Source organism: Psammomys obesus, unplaced genomic scaffold, assembly GCF_907164565.1.
Source record: "Psammomys obesus unplaced genomic scaffold, mPsaObe1.curated_primary_1811, whole genome shotgun sequence".
In the NCBI taxonomy this organism is placed as follows: domain Eukaryota; kingdom Metazoa; phylum Chordata; class Mammalia; order Rodentia; family Muridae; genus Psammomys; species Psammomys obesus.
This window is the reverse complement of record NW_026593286.1, coordinates 7,150,125-7,167,402: the sequence shown is the minus strand read 5'-3', so window position 1 is coordinate 7,167,402 and position 17,278 is coordinate 7,150,125. Positions and strand designations below refer to the sequence as shown.

The window sequence follows — 17,278 nt, the reverse complement described above, 5'->3', positions numbered from 1 at the left end:
TCGTGTGAGCTGGGGCAGCGTCTCAGTATTGAGTTTGGTACATGCTGGCATCCTTGAGCTGGGAAGGCAGAGGGAGGCTGCTGCTGGAGGCTCGCTGACCAGGCAGGCTAGCCTGCTTATGAGCTTCTGGACAGTGACAGGCCTTGTCTCCAAAAAAGGCAGATGGCGCCTAAGGACCAACAGCCAAGTTTGTGCTCTGGCCTCCACATGTACATGCACACATTCATGGATGCACTTAAACATGCTTACACATATACAAGGGAACTGGGGGTGGGAGGCTGAGTGGTTTAAGATAAGACTTTTTAACTTTTTATTCAAAATACAGAAAAATCACAAAAATAGCAAGAAATATTGGCATCTTCCTTGACCAGCATTTAGCATTTATGTATTTCCTTTGTGTGTTTCTGTATGTGTTCTTCCCCCCCCCCCAAGTGTCTCCATACACACCTTGAACATACACAAACATAGCAGGTTTTATAAAACATTTGTACATGTTTGTCAGGCTGGTATGTATTTATTTTTGCTTTGCCCTGTTTGTTAAGACAAGATCTCGTGTAGATCAGTCTGGCATTGAACTTGTACTTAAAACTCTTAAGCTCCTGTCTCTGCCTCCCGAGTGCTGGGATTACAGACACAGGGTTCCACACCTGATTGCAACGTGTGTGTCTTTCCCTTTTGTTTCAGAGACTTGTTCTTATTATTTTTAGTTAGGCGTAGCCTGTCTGCATGTGGTTATGTGCAGCTGAATGCATACAGGCCCGAGGGATCGGATCCCTGGAACTCTTGAGTGCCGGGATCAACTTGGGTCTTCTGGGAAAGCAGCAAGCGCGTCGTCTCTGCAGCCCCCAGTGTGTATTTCTTAAGCTTGGCCGAGTCATTCTCTCACCTGTGATCCCAGCACTAAAGAGGCTGAAGTGGAAAGGATTATAGAAAGTATGAGGTCAGCTTAGACTCCACAGGGAACATGAGATTGGCATGGAATGAAGAGACAGATCATATCGCAGAAATCAAAGCAAGCAGAGGGACAAGATGAGGGTCGGTTTTCTCTTACCTAATTGCATAAGGGTCCATTCCGGAGACTCGTCTTCTCTAATTCATTTCCACTCGTCAGAGGAGCTAGTACCGCTTTTCAGAACTCCTCCCCTCAGCAGCCTGGGTCACTCTTATGAGCACTGTATGGCTCCTTTGATCTGGATCACTTCTCTGGCTTTCCTTTGACTTTCACAGTGTTGACACATGAGGAAAACTACAGTCCCTTTTAGAAAAGCAGGCTACTGTCCTTGTGTGTGTGGTGTTGCCTTGAGATTGGGCTCAGGTTTTGCATCTCAGGCTGGATGTTCCCTAGGATAGCACAACTGGAAGTACACAGTGTGGAGTCAGGCCTTCTTGTTTTGTTTTTCCGAGACAGGTTTCTCTGTGTAGCCTTGGCTATCCTGGACTCTATTTGTAGACCAGGCTGGCCTTGAACTCACAGCAGTCCGCCTGCCTCTGCCTCCCTGAGTGCTGGAGTTAAAGGCAGGTACCACCATGCCAGGCTAAGTCAGGGCTTCTTAACCTGAAAGGCCACCAGTGTCTCCAAGGACATCCCCAGAATTCAGGAGCCTACCTGCATCCTGGAGCTCAGGCCTGCCTGAGCCTGATCAGAGGCTGGCTGGCTGAGTCCTGCTTTAGACAGAGTCCCTGAGGGTCGTCAGGGACCCCATGAGTCTGTGCAACTTTGAAAAAGGATTCACACACTCTCATTAGAATCTTCATAAACATAGGCTGCCTGTAGTGTTTTTAAAAAGTAGGTTTAAAGTAGGTTATTGAAAGGAAGAGAAACATAAATATGAAAATGGGGAAAAAAGAGACTAAAGTAGATTATGGATGAAAGAGAAATAAGAACAAGCCAAACAAAAGCCAGGGTAAAGAACGGTAAAGACAATGTCTGTCACGGTCACTGGACCTCTGAACTGCTGGCTCCAGCTTGTCCCTGAGCTTCCCAGCAGCCTAGGTCAAAGAGGAGAGTGCAGCTTCCTGGCTTTGCCATGCTGCTACAGCTAGGGGGCGCGGTTAGGACATTTTATTAGGTAATATTTTATGCCTAATATTTTATGTCTAAAACACCACGATGTGTGCTATCTGCATGGGCCAGAAAGCACAGTCCAAAATTGGTTTCTGTGAGCCCGTACACACATCCCTGAAGAAGAAGACTCTTTAGTGCTTTGAAGTTCTCTAAATGCCCTTTAAAATTAAAATAAATGAATTTTCTAAGTATTCATACTTTATTATTTAAAAGTAAATTTGTTTTTAAAAAGAATTTTTGTTTTTAAATTTGTTTTTAAAAAGAATTTGTTTTGCTGGGTGTAGTGGTGCACACCTTTAATTGCAGCATTCAGGGAGGCAGAGGCAGGTTGTGAGCTCGAGGCCAGCCTGGTCTATAAAGCAAGTCCAGGACAGCCAAGGCTACAGAGAGAAACCCTCTCTTGAAAAAAACAAAACAGACAACAACAACAACAAAAAGTATTTTGCCAGCCAGTGGTGGCACCTGCCTTTAATCCTAAAACTCAAAAGGCAGAGGCAGATGGATCTTTATGAGTTCGAGGCCAGTCTGGTCTATAAGGGGAATCCAGGGCTACACAGAGAAACCCTGTCTGGAAAAACCAAAAGAAAAGAAAAACAAACAAACAAAACTTTTTATTTCATGTGTATGTTTGCCTGAATGTATTCTTTGTATGTCTTGTGCATGGTAAATCCACTTTTTACTTTTATTTATTTATTCTTAATTAATTTAATATTTTGGCTATTTGAGACAGGGCCTCTTTACATAGTCCTGGCTGTCCTGTAACTCATTATGTGGTTCGAACTCAGAGAGATCCATCTCCCTCTGCCTCCCAAGTGCTGAAATTAAAGGAATGCACCACCACACCAGCTAAAATTTAATCTTTTTTTTTTTTTTTAATTGTGTATGGATGTTTTCCCTATATGGATTTCTGTGCACCACATGGATGCAGTACCCACAGAGACTAGAAAAGGGTGTCAGATCTTTTAGGACTGGAGTTACAGACAGTTGTGAACTGCCATGTGGTTGCTGATCATATCCAGATCTTCTGGAAGAGTAGTTAGAACTCTTAACTGCTGAGCCATCTCTCTAGCCCCAAATTCCTTAAAAAAAATAAAAATAAAAAAAAAAAGCCTGGATAGACAAACCATTGCTGCCAATTATCAGAGTACTGAGGCATAGGGCTGCTGGTCTTCTGTTATAGTCCTAGCTTGCAGACCTGTTACACTTGTGTGTTTACTCAAGTACTGAAGAGCTGTTCCCCGGAGCTGCTGGCCATGCTGGCCACTCAGCACTCAGGGACAGACAGAGAATGGCTGTTCAGCCTGTGTCTTAGGATGTGGCCACAGGAGAGTGAGCATGTAGAAATGTTAGGAACTGCCTGGGTTTAGGGATGGAAAGTAAGTGTTGGCCATCTAGGTTTTAGGGATGCACCATCCTGTGATGCCTGCAGGACAGAGGGCTTCAAGCCAGCCAGTCGGCCAGCAACCGGAAACCTGCTGCTGTTTGTAAAATTCACTGCACTGGTTTCAAATCTGGGCTTCTTCACACCCCCCCTTCTGAACTGGAAAAGTAGACAGAAGAACTGGTTTGTAAGGATGACCATCAACACTGACAAAGTGCCTGTTGGAGAGCGTGGGCTTCATTTGTGGAGAGATAGGTTCCCTACTCTGAGTTGGGGTGGAGGGGTGGGCGGGGGGTTAGCGGAGAGGGGGGTGGTTAGTGTACCATCAGTTCTGGACAGCCTGACAAACCTGGACTCCTGCCCTTACCGCAGAACTGCCACAGGGGGGTAGCATAGATGAGCAAGCGCTGGCCTTACCGCAGAGCTGCCGCACGGGGGTAGCGTAGATGAGCAGAGGTAACCTTACTTTCTCTGGCAGGCTTTCTGCAGTCAGCAGGAATGCTGGGCAAGGGGCACACAGCCAGGTATGCCTTGTCACACAAACCCACACAAACCCTTGTCTACCTGAAAAAAGCCACACTGGCAGAAAGCCTGTTCATGCCCGGGCCACTGTGTCCAAAATGTTGCCTTATCTGAGCTGGCAGGTGGATCCACTTGTTCTTAAGACGGGCGCTGGTGAGATTCTGGTGTATTGAGGTAGAAGATTCTCCTGGATATCCTGTAACAGTGACTTCAGCGTGTCCCCTTGTCCTCTTGTGGCTGACCTAATCCTAGTGTCCCTCATCTTTGCCTTATCAGGGCCAGAACTGGGATAGCTATAAACCAGATTGTGTTATTGGCTGCCTAGTGAAAAAGTCAGAGTTCTCCCCTGGACACGGGAGATAAAACAGTTTTCTAAGATTCTGGAAGGCCTTCCATGCCACATAGTGGCATTTTCACATCAGCCAACAGCAGCCTCTGAGTGCAGTGGTGGCCGCATGGCAGTAGACAGCCCCTGTGTAGCCATGGCTGGCATGGAACTCAGGGTTCTCCCTGCCTCCTCCTCCGAGTGCTGGGACTAAAGGCCTGTGCTACCACACCTGCTCTACAGTCTTTATGTAATAAAACTTGCACTTTCTAGACTGTCTCCCCATTGTCTTAAACATTTTATTATTACTATCTTAATAATTGTGTGTATGTGTGCATGAATCCAGCACCCGGAAGAAGGGGGTTGGATCCCTTGAAACTAGAATTACAGGTGTCTGTAAGCCACCCAACATTGGTGCTGGGAATTGAACTCAGATCTTCTTCTAGAGCAGCAAATGCTGTCTCTCCAGTCCCTGTGTCCCCATTGTTACAGAATGCATGCCTAGTGCCCAGGTTACAAGTCATCACCATGAGTTAGAGGGCGCCTGGCGCTAACTCATCCCTGTGTGGTGCTGAAGAGCCAGTTCAACCATGCAGGCTAGGCCTCTATGAACATTTGGCTTGAAAACAGCAACTTAACAGTAAATCTGGCAGAACACAAATCTTTCCCTTCAACTCAGTCGCCTCCCATAGCTTACCTGCTGCCTAGATTAAATACATCCTCCAGGATACATATAAAAATACGTATCCTCATTCTGTCCTATAACTCATTCTTTAGCTTAATAGTACGTGTGTGTGTGTGTGTGTGTGTGTGTGTGTGTGTGTGTGTGTGTGTGATTGTTTTGAGATAGGGTTCCAAGCCAAGCTAGTTTTGAACTCACAATGCTGTTTCAGCCCTTCCCAGTGCTGGGGTTCCATATATGTACCACCTTGACCAACCTAACTACATTTTGAGAGCATTCTCTGTCCTTGTTAGCATGCTTTTAGCTGCTGTTCCTTATAGACATGGTGGTTGTGTTCAGGTTTTTGAAGCAGGGTCTCTCCACATAGCCCTGGCTATCCTGGAACTCGCTCAGTAGACCAGGCTGGCCCGAACTCCTGAGTGCTGGATTAAAGGCGTCTGGCGTCTTGTAAAGTTTTAATCTGAGGACAGTGTAGTACACTCAGCCATTCCTCTCTGGGGTGGAGCGGACCATCCAGCCTGTGGCTGTGAACGTGTAGGGGCCATCTCAGCCCCTGTTCTCCAGGTGTGTTACTCTAGTAGAAGTACTAGAGGACAGGTGAGGGGTGGTCCTTGCCACCCCATGCCAAGGGTCTGCCTTGATAGGACTGGGGGAGAGGGCGACTGGCCATGACAAAGAGCCTGGCCAACCCTCAAGAGGAAATGCAAGCCATATTCCCCTCCCCCATGAGTCCCGAGGCCCGGTAGTGTCTCTCTAGGACTTGTGAGTTCATAAGAAGTTTTCATTTAAATGAATCCTTATTTGGACAGACAGCACAACTGGGAACTGACCGTCCCTCTCCCCTGTGTCTCCAGGTGAGAGTGTACTGGAAATAAGAGCTGTGCCATGGTAGCAGTAAGTCCATGAAAGACCTAGGAGCTGGAAGCCTTGGAGAGGAGCCACCTCTAGGGCTGCAAAGGCTGTGGCGGTTTTCCCTCCTTCCTCAGCATGGCCTGAGCAGTCGTTGGGGAACAGACCGAGGCGTGGCTCTTCTCCCTGTGTGTGATCTGTAGCCCTCCTCCTCTCCTAGTGGCTTCCCTAGGTCTTCACAGGATATCCGCAGTTGGCCCTATGGGCCGCTCCACTTCAGGCCTGGTGTGGTGGGAGTCACCTGCTGAGATCCCATCCCCTTACTGTTGCCTCACACACAGATGTGTGTCCTGTATACAACCCCCTCCCCCCATCTATGGCAGACCTTTACCTCAGCTGTTAGAGCTCCAGACGCAGACTTCCAGACTTTCTCAAATCCTGACAGGAACATTTTGTGCACTCACTATGCACTCTGCCCTGTGTCCTGTTGTGGAGAAAGAGACTCCTGGAAGTCCCCCAGGCCTTGCTCCTCCCCTCCACTCATGTGCACTGGTCATCGGAGCTGGCGGAGCAGCCCCTCTCTGCTGTGTTCTTTGCTGGGTGTTGCAGAGACTGTCCCTGGTTCTCTCCTGGCTTCGAGCCAGAGCCTCTGCTCTGTGTCATGCTGGTCACTCAGCTCTCTGGGTGTGCCTATTTGTTTATATCTTTGTGTCCTAGGAAGGATTCTGGTATCTTAGAGATAGCAGATCGCATTACCCCTTTGCAGGATGGCTGTCCTTGCTTCAGGGTAAAGGGGTTCTCTGTCTATACATGCCCTCTCCTGGTTACACAGTCCCCCAGGGCTGCTCCCCGGGTGCAGCAGAGGCACAGTGTGTCCACTGTGATCCGAGCCTCTCTGGAAGTTTCTCTGGGCAGTTCCCACAGTCCTTGTTCATGTGCACTTTAGCATAGCCAAGGCATGGCGGAAATGGCCTAAGAGGGTTTGACAGGCCCCTAGGAGCACTTTCCTTGATGTCACTTCTGCACTGATACCCTGACACCACAGGCACTCAGGTTATCACCAGCTGTCTGGGCCTACAGCTGGTTCCCACCTCCCACATCCCTGCCTCAGGCGGCAGCTGGGGAGGCGGAGCTCCGGGGCCTCCTGAGAAGTGGAAGGGTTACATTTTCACCTTGGCTTGTGTGTGTACCCTTGTCTCCGAATCTGAGAATCCCAGGAGCTTTCACTGACCCAGTTCAGTAGCTGACACCTTGGTCCGAGGCCTATTCTACTGTGTCCTCTATCTGCCGGGAAGACGTTTCCCACCCAGCATCCCTTCAGGGCCTCCTCAGGTAAAGCAGCTGACTGTTCAGGAAGGTTGGGAACACCAGCTTCTACCTTCTGAGGCATGCTCCCCCTTCCCCCACCCAAGCTGCAGCTGCCCTTTTCCTGTCTCAGCAGAGTCCTAGAAATAAATGGCAAGCACCCTCTTGGACTGAGTCAAGCCTTCATAACAAGGGCATTTTTCCTGAGGTTTGCTCTTTCAGTGTCAAGAAGTTACAGCTGGGTAGTGGTGGAGCACACCTTTAAATACCAGCACTTGGAAGGCAAAGGCAGACAGGTCTCTGATTTTGAGGCCAGCCTGGTCTACAGAGTGAGTTCCAGGTCACCCAGGGCTACACAGAGAAACCCTGTCTCAAAAAGCCCCAAAACCAAAGCAAACAAAACCCCCACTGTCGGCTTTAGTAGAGAGATTTGTTCTGGTTGTGATAGATTTTTGTGGCCTCCTGTTTTCTCCTACTGGCACTGTTACCTGCCAGCTGTTGGGCTCTGCTTGTGCTGCACGCACTGCGGTGCTCACAGCTGTGGAGCAGTGAAGCAAATGCAGGCAGCAGTAGCTGTGGCTTGAGAGCCTGCAGCGGACAGCTTAGAGACCCAGTGTGCATCAAGGGTTGCTCAGCAGATGTTGAGAACGGCCTCCGTAGTGTCTGTACAACGACCAGCACGTGTGGGGCTGGCCTGTGGCTCCGCTGGTAGAATGCCTAGCATGAGGGAGGCTTTGGGTTTAGTCCCCAGCACCGCACACAGTAGGGACCATGGCTCATACTGCAATCCCAGCATTCAGGAGAACCAGAAACTCAGGGTCATTCTCAGTAAAATAGTGACTTTGAAGCCAGCCTGGGCTACATGAGGTCACGTCTCAAAACCAAACAAAGCCAAACCTTCTCTATTAGGGAAAGGAGTAGAGCTTCTTTGAGAGGGCCAATCCCAGGCATCAGTGTGGAGGCCAGCCTTCACCCTGCATGCTACAACTGGTCTCTCAAGCAGCCCCAGCAGAGAGAGTAGCTTGGCACAGGCAGGCAGGGAAGAATACTGACCTGTTCTGCCCTCACTGGGGTCCCCACCCACAGGTTTTTCTCACTGGCCTTTCTACGTGGACACCGCCTGTGTATCATGGATGGAAGGACAGGTCTTGAGTCACTCAGTTAATGTCAGAAGATATTGACTGTGCTCTGTGTCAGACACGGTAGTTGGGAAACAATAAGACGATTAACAAGCCAGTGAGGGTACAACGCTAAGGATGTGGTTCGGTTGTTAGAGAACATACATGCTTAGCATGCTTGAAGCCTTGGGGAGCCCCAGCACCATGTAAAACCAGGTATGGTGGTGGATACCTGAAGTCCCAGTACACCAGGGACTGAGGCAGGAGAATCAAAAGTTTGAAGTCATTCTTGTTTCCATGGCAAGTTTGAATTCATCCCGGGCTATATGAGATGCAGTTGCAAAAACAAAACAAAAATGACCCAGAAAATCACGTAAGTCCTTGAGTAGAGTTGCAACAACCAACAGCATCGGCAGACATTACCAAATGTCCTCTGGGGGCAGACTCACTCGCATGTGTGAGCTCCTGGGGCAGCAGTTCTCAGTGTGGGAGTCACGGATCAGTGTGGGAGTCATGTCCTGCATGTCAGACATTTATGTTACAACTCATCACAATAGCAAAATTACAGTTATGAAGTAGTAACGATACCGTAGGGAACGCTATCAGCTCAGGATACCCCAAGACCAAGTTCTCAGCACAAAGGAGATTTGTTTGCCCCAGGGGGACAGAGGGCAGGGAATAAGAGACAAAGTCGGGAGACAGGACAAGGGAGAAGCAGAAAGGAACAAGGGAGAGAGGGAAGTGATACTTGTTCCGGAGTGGGGCACAGGACTGTTTCTGAACAGTGAGGAGACAGACATGACCCATAGGAAATGACGGTTTATAAAAGTACAAGGGGAAACCCTGTGTTAGGATGAGGTGTTTAATTTTAATTGGACATGTTAATTAGTCAAGCCAAAGGTTCATTTTGATTGCTGAACTTTAGTACTTGGATAGCTGGATCTTGGTAGTCAGCCTTGGGAGGAAGAAGTGGCCAAATAAGGGAATAGTCCTTGGTGGCTAACTTTAGGGGTGTAATATAACAGTTTTTAGAAAGGCAGAGGGAATCAGGGAGAAGGTCAAGGCCTGCCAGAGCCCTGTTTGCCATGGTTGGGCTGGCTAGAGTCCCTTCAGTCGCCACAGCATGAGGAACTGTATTAAAGGGTCACAGTTTTAGGAATGTTGAGAGCTGTAGAGGAATTTTAATTCAGAACATGGCTGCTCTGGCAAGAGATCACATCCAAAGATCTTCTAGGTCTGTGTGATCCAGCTGGAGTATAAACACACCTTTCATCCAGGAGACAGAGGCAAGTAGATCTGAATTCAAGGCCAGCCTGGTATAGAGCAAGTTTCAGGTATAGAAAAACTTAGGTCCAGGCATGTTGGTACATGCCTTTAATCCCAAACAATGAAGGTAAAGTCAGTTTGTAGAAGGAAGTGCCCATGTTTGAAAATGATGTCTAATTGAGAGGCAGAAAACCTGATGAATCTGAGAAAGACTTGGCAGAATAGGGTATGCCCAACTCTCACAGACGAAAGAGAAAGGGGGAGCTATTTAAGAGTCAGTGAGAAAGAATAAAGAGGCAGTCTTAACGGGACAATGATAGACAGGTTGCATAGAGAGAACTCAGGTGAAGACTGGATGAGCCAGAGAATGAGAAGGAGTCAGAAGATTAGAAAAGAGTTTGAGACCAAGCAGAAGCGAAAAGAGAAGCCAGATCGAATAAGTCCACTGAGAGAGGGGTTTGAGCCAGAGCAGCTGAGTTGAACTGGCCAGCTAAGAGCTCAGTAAGAACTAGAAAGGGTGAGCTTATTCAGCATGAGTCTAAGAGACTGAAAACATTCTAGGCCTAGGTTAGCAGACAGAGACAGTAAGTCTGCACGTCAACAAAGCAGGTGAATGAAAGTCCATTTTACAGAGAACCACTGTACTAGGAGAGGAAACCCGCTCGGCGCACAGTGCAGACGTTGGAGAGTTTAGTTGTACAGAGAAAGGGGAATTTGGAAGCTATGAGAAGGTAAGGGCAGAGAGTAGTGCCGGGCAGGCCTCAGTCCCATTGCACTCAGCTGAACGGAAAAGAAGGATGCTGGAGAGAGAGGAGAGGTGTGCCTGAGGTGGAGCCAGGGAGAAGGAGGCGGAGCAAAGTGACTGGTGGAAGACCCTTGGCCCAGTGGCAGGAGGGCCTGAGAGAGACTTCTTTCGGAGAGTGGAGTTTCCTTGGGGAGCTAGGAATGAGCTGACATGACTGGCGTTTTCAGACTTGCGTTCCGTGTGTGTAGGAACATTTTAGCCGCTCCATGTCCTTGTCTGACATGTCTGCCTCCTGCCGTCCTGCCTTGCTGTCTTCAATGTGAGCGTACTTTAGGCATCTCAGTCTTGTTTCCACACTGCTTATAAGTTAGTAACAGGAGAAGGTCATCTATCGAAACGGCCAAGGACTAAACAGCCGGGAGTATAACTGGGTAGTGCCTGCTTGCCTAGCACTTGTAAGGTCCTGGGTTCAGACCTCAGCAATGCAAAAACTATGAAAACAAAGTCTTTTAAAAAAAAAAGTCACGAGGCTTTAGAAGTGAGGCACAGCGGGGCCATGGTGGAGCACACCTTTAATCCTAGCACTCGGGAGGCAGAGGCAGGCGGATCTCTGAGTTCCAGGCTAGCCTGGTCTACAGAGTGAGTTCTAGGACAGCCAAGGCTACACAGACGAGTAAAACAAAAAGAAATGGAGTTTGAATCTGGAATCTGTGGTCTGCAAACTTGGTGGAGTTTGCAGTACTGGGTCACTAGCAAGACCATGTCCTTGGTATCAGTGGGGGCTCTGGAACGACTCGAGTTAGTCTTCACTTTTTCGTCAAGTGCTGACGGGTGTCTCGGATGCCCAGTGCTGGGACATGAAAGTGACGTATTTTCAGAAACTCCCAAAGGAAAGAGTCTGTGTCTCTCGCTGGCTTCAGGAATTGATGGCATTTGAAAGACTTGCCTCCATTCTTTCCTCTGCTTAGTTTTCTCTCTGTGGGTCTGTTTTGTTCTGCCCTGTTCTTTTTTTTTTTTTTTTTTTCCTTTTCTTTGCAAACTGAGGGTGCTAGGCAAGCACTCTGCCATTTAGCTATGCCCACCCTCTTCCTCTTTTCCCCTAGTTTTTTTAAGGTAGTTCCAAACACCGTCTTCACCAATATAAAGAAATAAATAATAAACAATTCACATCTAACAGAGAGATTTAAAAAACGAATAAAACCCACAAATAGAATCCATAGGGATTCCCACTACCAATTCAGGCCATACTCAATTTTTTTTTTTGTTTTTTGAGACAGGGTTTCTCTGTGTAGCCCTAGCTGTTTTGGAACTTGCTCTGTAGACCAGGCTGGCCTCGAACTCAGAGATTGCCTTGCCTCTGGGATTAAAGATGTGCACCCCCACTACCACCTGGCTTTACTCAAGTTTCTTAATGTCTCAGTTTTCTTTTCTATTTGGTTTGCGTTGTCACATACATGCCTCCTGTTGGATTTGTCTGTTCCTCTCCATTCCTCATATTTAATGCGGCCGTGCCCACAGTGACAAAACCTGAGGCTGTACACATGCATACACACACGAGCTACATGGGGCAGCGTGACTGTCCGTACAGGAGGTGATGAGCCGGCCTGCACAAAGGGTGAGCGGTGAGGTGAGAGGGAACGGTACATTTTTTCTTTAGGGTACCTGTGGAGTGGGGTACTTGGCTTGGCACAAAATGACATTACTTTGTACTTAAAGAGAAATATCTTCTTAGGGGGAAAAAAGGATGTATAAAAATTGACTCTGCTTTTGTTCTTCTTGGTGTCTACGATTAGTCAGCTCTAAGTCTGGATAGGAGATCCCACTATTTTTCATAGAGTTTGACGTAAGAGTCTCAATAGGTCAAGGGCAGTTGCTTGAGAATGGGCATGGTGGTGAATTCCTTCACAGTAAGCTTAGGCTGGCTCTTAAATCATATATGCCTTTGGAAGACACTAAACACTTTGCAAATGGCTGCTTATGTGATGTTAGAAGGGGTTCAGGTTGATGCATTGCTGACAGTGTTTAACATGGTCTGTTTGCTCCTCTCCTCCCTCAGGCCTCAACCATGTTGCGAGCCTCCTTGGTTCCTGAGTAAGTAATCATTCTTAGCAGTTTTTATTAATTGTGTTCTAGAATTTTATTTACTTTCATTTTATGGGTATGGGTGTTTTGCCCGTATGTCTGTCTGTACATCAATGCATGCCTGGTGCCTGCAGAAGCCAGAAGAGGGCATTAGATACCCTGGAACTGGAGTTACGCAGCATTGTGAGACATCATGTGGGGGCTGGGAACCAAGCCAAGACTTTTTGGAAAAGCAGCCAATGGCCTTATTCATGGAGCCGCCTCTCCAGCTCCCTATTCATAGCTCAGTGTAAAACTGGAATTCAAGATAGCTTCACTAAATATCCAACTACATGTGGATATGAAAGGAAATACCAGTAATTATAAATTATACTAAACTAGAATTATCTTCAACATTGATTCTTGTAAGGTAGCATGAAATAGCAAAAAACTGTTGACTTACTCCCATGCTATTCTCTAGAATACCACATTCCCCACCATTCCACAGTTAGCAGACACTGCAGTGTCTTAAGTCCTGTGTCTTCTGCTGGCTGACACTGTGACCAAATCCTCAGGGGGTTTGCCTTGCCTATTCAACTGAGTTAGGCTGTCACCACAGAAGTGTGTGACACTTGCACCTCATCAGCTCTGTGTTGCAGCAGCGAGGAAGTGGAAAGCTTGAACTCGGACTTAAGGACTAGAATAGGCAGGTTCTGGTTAACCTCTAAGCCAGCGTGTGGTGTGTGAGATGACTCAGAACCAGAGGTGGCTACAACCTGCCTGCTCCCCTGCCCGATTCTCCCATGGTCCTGGCACTATATCCTCAGCTGCCACTTACTGGCAGAGAGTGTGATTCTCACAAGCACAGCTAGCCTGGTTCAAATCCGCCCCTGCCCCCAGCTGTGGTACTTGGACCGCTTACTGTGCCTGTGTGCCTCAGCTCTTTTCCCTGAAGAGTGGGAAGAGTGGTGTGCCTGTACTGCAGGGCTGTTGAGAGGGGGCTGCTGGGTGGCGTGGGGGCTGTACCAGTACACTACACAGTAAGCTCTCCACATGTTTGCCAGCATTCTCCATGATGTAAGCGTAGGCTCTCCTACCGAAAACAAGGGGTGGGTTTGTGACGGATGTTGAGAGGACATAGGAGGAGGCATGACCCAATTTCTTGGTCAGTGGGAAAATACTGGGCCCCTTGGTAATACTCCGTCCCAGCCAGTGTGCACAGCCCACAGAGAGCCCTTCGTCTCCCTTCCCGCTGGAGGAAGCCCCAGCTCCATAGGACCAGACTGGATTTTACAGTTACAGTATTTTTTCTTGAGAACAAGGACCTGTTTATACTTTAAATTTTATTCATTGATTTACTTATTTTTGAGACAGGTTTCTCTGTTTTTAGCCTTGGCTATTCTGAACACACAGTCAGCCTCTGCCTCCCGAGTGCTGGCATGTGCCACCACTGCCTGGCATTACACTTTAAATTAAAAAAAAAAAAAATTTTTTTTTTTTTTAAATTGTATAGTCCAGGCCGGCCTGGAACTTATGATGTAGTCCAGGCTAGCCTCAAACTTTTCGTAATCCTCCTGCTTCAGCCTCCAAATTCTGAAATTATAAGTATTAGCCACCATACCAGCTTGTTATAATAATCTTGAGATGTAAAAAAAAAAAAAAAACAAACAAAAAAAACTATTTAAAAATTCTTTTTAAAAATTCTCTTTTGAAAATGTATTTATTTTTGAGTGTGTGTGTGTTCCAGCTTTCTTACCTGTGTGTACCCATATGCATACAGTGCTTTCAGAGGCAGGAAGAGGCCATTGGGTCCTGTCAGTGGTCTGTGTTATGGCTATGCATCTAAGAAAGGGTGATACTCCAGAAAGTAATCAGGCTCTGAGGGAGCAGGGAGGTCCAGCCTGCCTGGACTGAACCTCCCAACAGCCAGCAAAGGCATAGCTATTGATTGTTAAGCTGGAATTGTTTTTAGATAAAACAAGGTTCTCATACCAAAGCCCCTCATCTAATCTATATGTTTCCCAAAGGAAAACATCATGCCCCTGAAACTTTAGTCCTTTTGTGTACTGCTCGCAATACTCAGTAATGCAAGACATTCCAGGTGTGACAGGACCATCTTGTGACCAAAGTCATGCAAAGGCAGTAAAGCTCCTTCAGAAAAACAACTCATAGATAACAGAAAACAATCACTGTTTTCTACAATGATTTCTTCAAGGTCAGAGTACTTTTAGAAAACAACTATTCATTCTGATGTGTACCCTAGATACAGTGAAAAACAACTATTTCATTCTATTGTTTACCCTAGATACAATAATTCTACTAGAATTCCTACTACATAGTCCCCTGAAATTGGAGTTACAAATGGTTTTGAGCTGCCATATTGGTGCTGGGAATGGAACCTGGGTCCTCTGCAAGAGCAGCAGGTACCTTAACTACTGAGCCATGTCTCCAGTCTCCCCAAGAATCCCCAGTGTCCTATTTTACAAAGCCCTGTGCACTTAGCAAAGTTGAAATGTCAGCCTGGGTTGGGGGAGTTGGACTTAGGTGACACAGCCTGTAATCACTGCCCTCAGGAGGCTGAGGTGGGAGGGTCAGCCCGGGCCACACAGTGAGACCCTGTTTGAACATAGAAACTGAAACAAAACCTAGTATGTAATTTTTTCTTATTATGTAAGTAATTCATGCTTATTATAGAAAATTTGCATGCCTGGAAATCTAAGAAGTAGTAAATTTAGACTCCATGAAATCCACCCAGCATTACATGCAAGGCTGGGCTGGCTGAGGCTGGGTGGGGGCCTGGACACTGGTGTTCTGAGTGGAAGGCTCCAGTGTGTTTTGGGAGCCATGGTTGGGTGGCAGTTGGGCCACTGTGGGGTTCCTTGAGTCTAAGCAGGTATCCTGACGCTCAGGAGACGTAATAAATGTCCCTTTGCCCTTTTCCTTCTCTTTGAACTTGCGCTGCTGAGTAGGAAGTTGAAGGATGTCCCATTACTGCCCTCCCTGGATTATGAGAAACTGAAGAAGGATTTGATTTGGGGGAGTGACCGCTTGAAAGCCTTCTTGTTGCAAGCTCTGCGCTGGGTAGGTACCTTTCCCATAAAGTTAAAAACAAAACACAGAGAAAACGCCAGCACTGTTTTTCTTGGCTGGCTACCTGGTAACTTGGCTGGTATCTTGCAACCCCTCTGCTAAAAATCTCTTCCTGCTGCCTGTCACCACCAAGACCTGAGGTCAAAAGCCACTCCAGCCTTTACTCCCAGCTCTCAGAGGTAGGGAGAGTTCTGTAAGTGGAGGGTCTACACAGCAGCATCTAGGCCAGCCACAGCTACATAGTGAGGCCGTACTCCTACCCCAGCTGTTAAATCAGTGCCTGATATAGGCCTTGGCCTAATTTGACAGCACCCTGAGCTGGTGTCACTTGCCGTTGCTTCATGTCTAATGTGGTGCTCCAGCCCTGCCTGCTCAGGTGCTGCGTTCAGCTTGGGGCCCACAGGTTAGACTATGTAGCCACGCCCAGCCAGTCACACCTCCAGAGAACCCTGGGTACAGACACTGACTGGTGCCACACTGCGTAGGTCTCAGGACAAACGCTTACAGGCCTCATCTGAATTCCCATTCATCCTCAGTCTAGGTTGACCAGTTGCAGCCTGGGTCTGTTTTCAAGCATTCCAGACTCCTCTACAGTCTCAAAAATTATTGAGGTCCCCCAAGGAGTTTTGTTTATAAGAATTTGATCTTAACAGTATTTACAGTATTAGAAAATTAGAACAGAGAACTTAAATATTTACCCTTCCCTGTAAAGTAGATAAATGGCGTGTTAGCCTAGATAGCGACAGCTGTTTCCCAAGCAGCAAACCAAGCGAATGAGAGGAGGGCCACTGTTGTGCCGCTTCGTGGCTGTCTCCCACCGTCTGCCTCCAGGGCCGTGGTTTCTCTGAACCTGCTTTTGTGTTAGACTTACCAGTGCCATGCTCACACAGTCTGAGAAACTGACCAGGAGCCTGAGAACCCATCTTAATGTCAGCATGAAAATAACCATGTCCCTTCTGGTCCTGTGAAAGAGTTGTGAGGTGCCCAGGGCCCTCAGCCAAACAGTCCGTCTTAGCTCACCCTCGTGTAGTGTGTCAGCTCCTTGGCGGACCCTGTATTTCAGAGAACTCTGGGGTCAGAATTCCTTGAGTAGTTTCACCGCCTTTGCCCTCACTGCTGCCTAGCATCTCCCAGTGCATCCTGGACTGTGCCTCATGGGAAACTATGAGAAATACTTGGTGTCCAGGGGGAGAACCCCGCGATCCTTGCTCTGGTCTGTAGGGTCCAGTTAACCAGGGTGGGCAGGCAGCATAGGTGATCTTTAAGGGCTGCCCCAGCCCCGGTTTGCTTGTGTCTGCTCACGTTCCCACACTCGCCCTGTTTGCCTGAGTTTGCCACCCGACACTGGCTTGGTCCATACACTCCCTTTTGGGCCTTTTGCTGAGACAGGGCCTCCCTTTATAGAGAAAACTGCACTTTCTCCAGATAATCAGCAAAGGCATGCCTCCCCATTCCATTGCTCAAACTGTGCTATACTATAGGGTCACTGTAGCCTGGGCCCCACCCTCTGAGCCAGACCACACCACACACACACCTTCAGTCCTGCAGGGGTGACCATCTCTAAGTTAGACCGCACTACACACACACACACACACACACACACACACACACTCACTCACACACTCACACACCTTCTGCCCTTCGGGATTGACCATTTGTGGGGTTTGACCATCTCTGAGCTAGACAACACTAACACACACACACACACACACACACACACACACACACACTCACTCACTCACTCACACACTCACACACTCACACACCTTCTGCCCTTCGGGATTGACCATTTGTGGGGTTGACCATCTCTGAGCTAGACAACACTAACACACACACACACACACACACACACACACACACACACACACC

General features: G+C 47.8%; 1 protein-coding gene across 5 annotated transcripts in view; it reads left to right on the top strand.

The window, feature by feature from the left end:
• The window catches only part of Armc9 (armadillo repeat containing 9), a 127,051-nt gene that overhangs the window by 21,279 nt on the left and 88,494 nt on the right, over nt 1–17,278 (top strand). For all 5 annotated transcript variants that reach the window (XM_055616768.1, XM_055616767.1, XM_055616766.1 and 2 more), the window contains exons 10-11: nt 12,315–12,349; nt 15,289–15,400. In XM_055616768.1, coding sequence (XP_055472743.1) covers nt 12,315–12,349; nt 15,289–15,400 — 147 coding nt within the window. The remainder of the gene's footprint in view (nt 1–12,314; nt 12,350–15,288; nt 15,401–17,278) is intronic.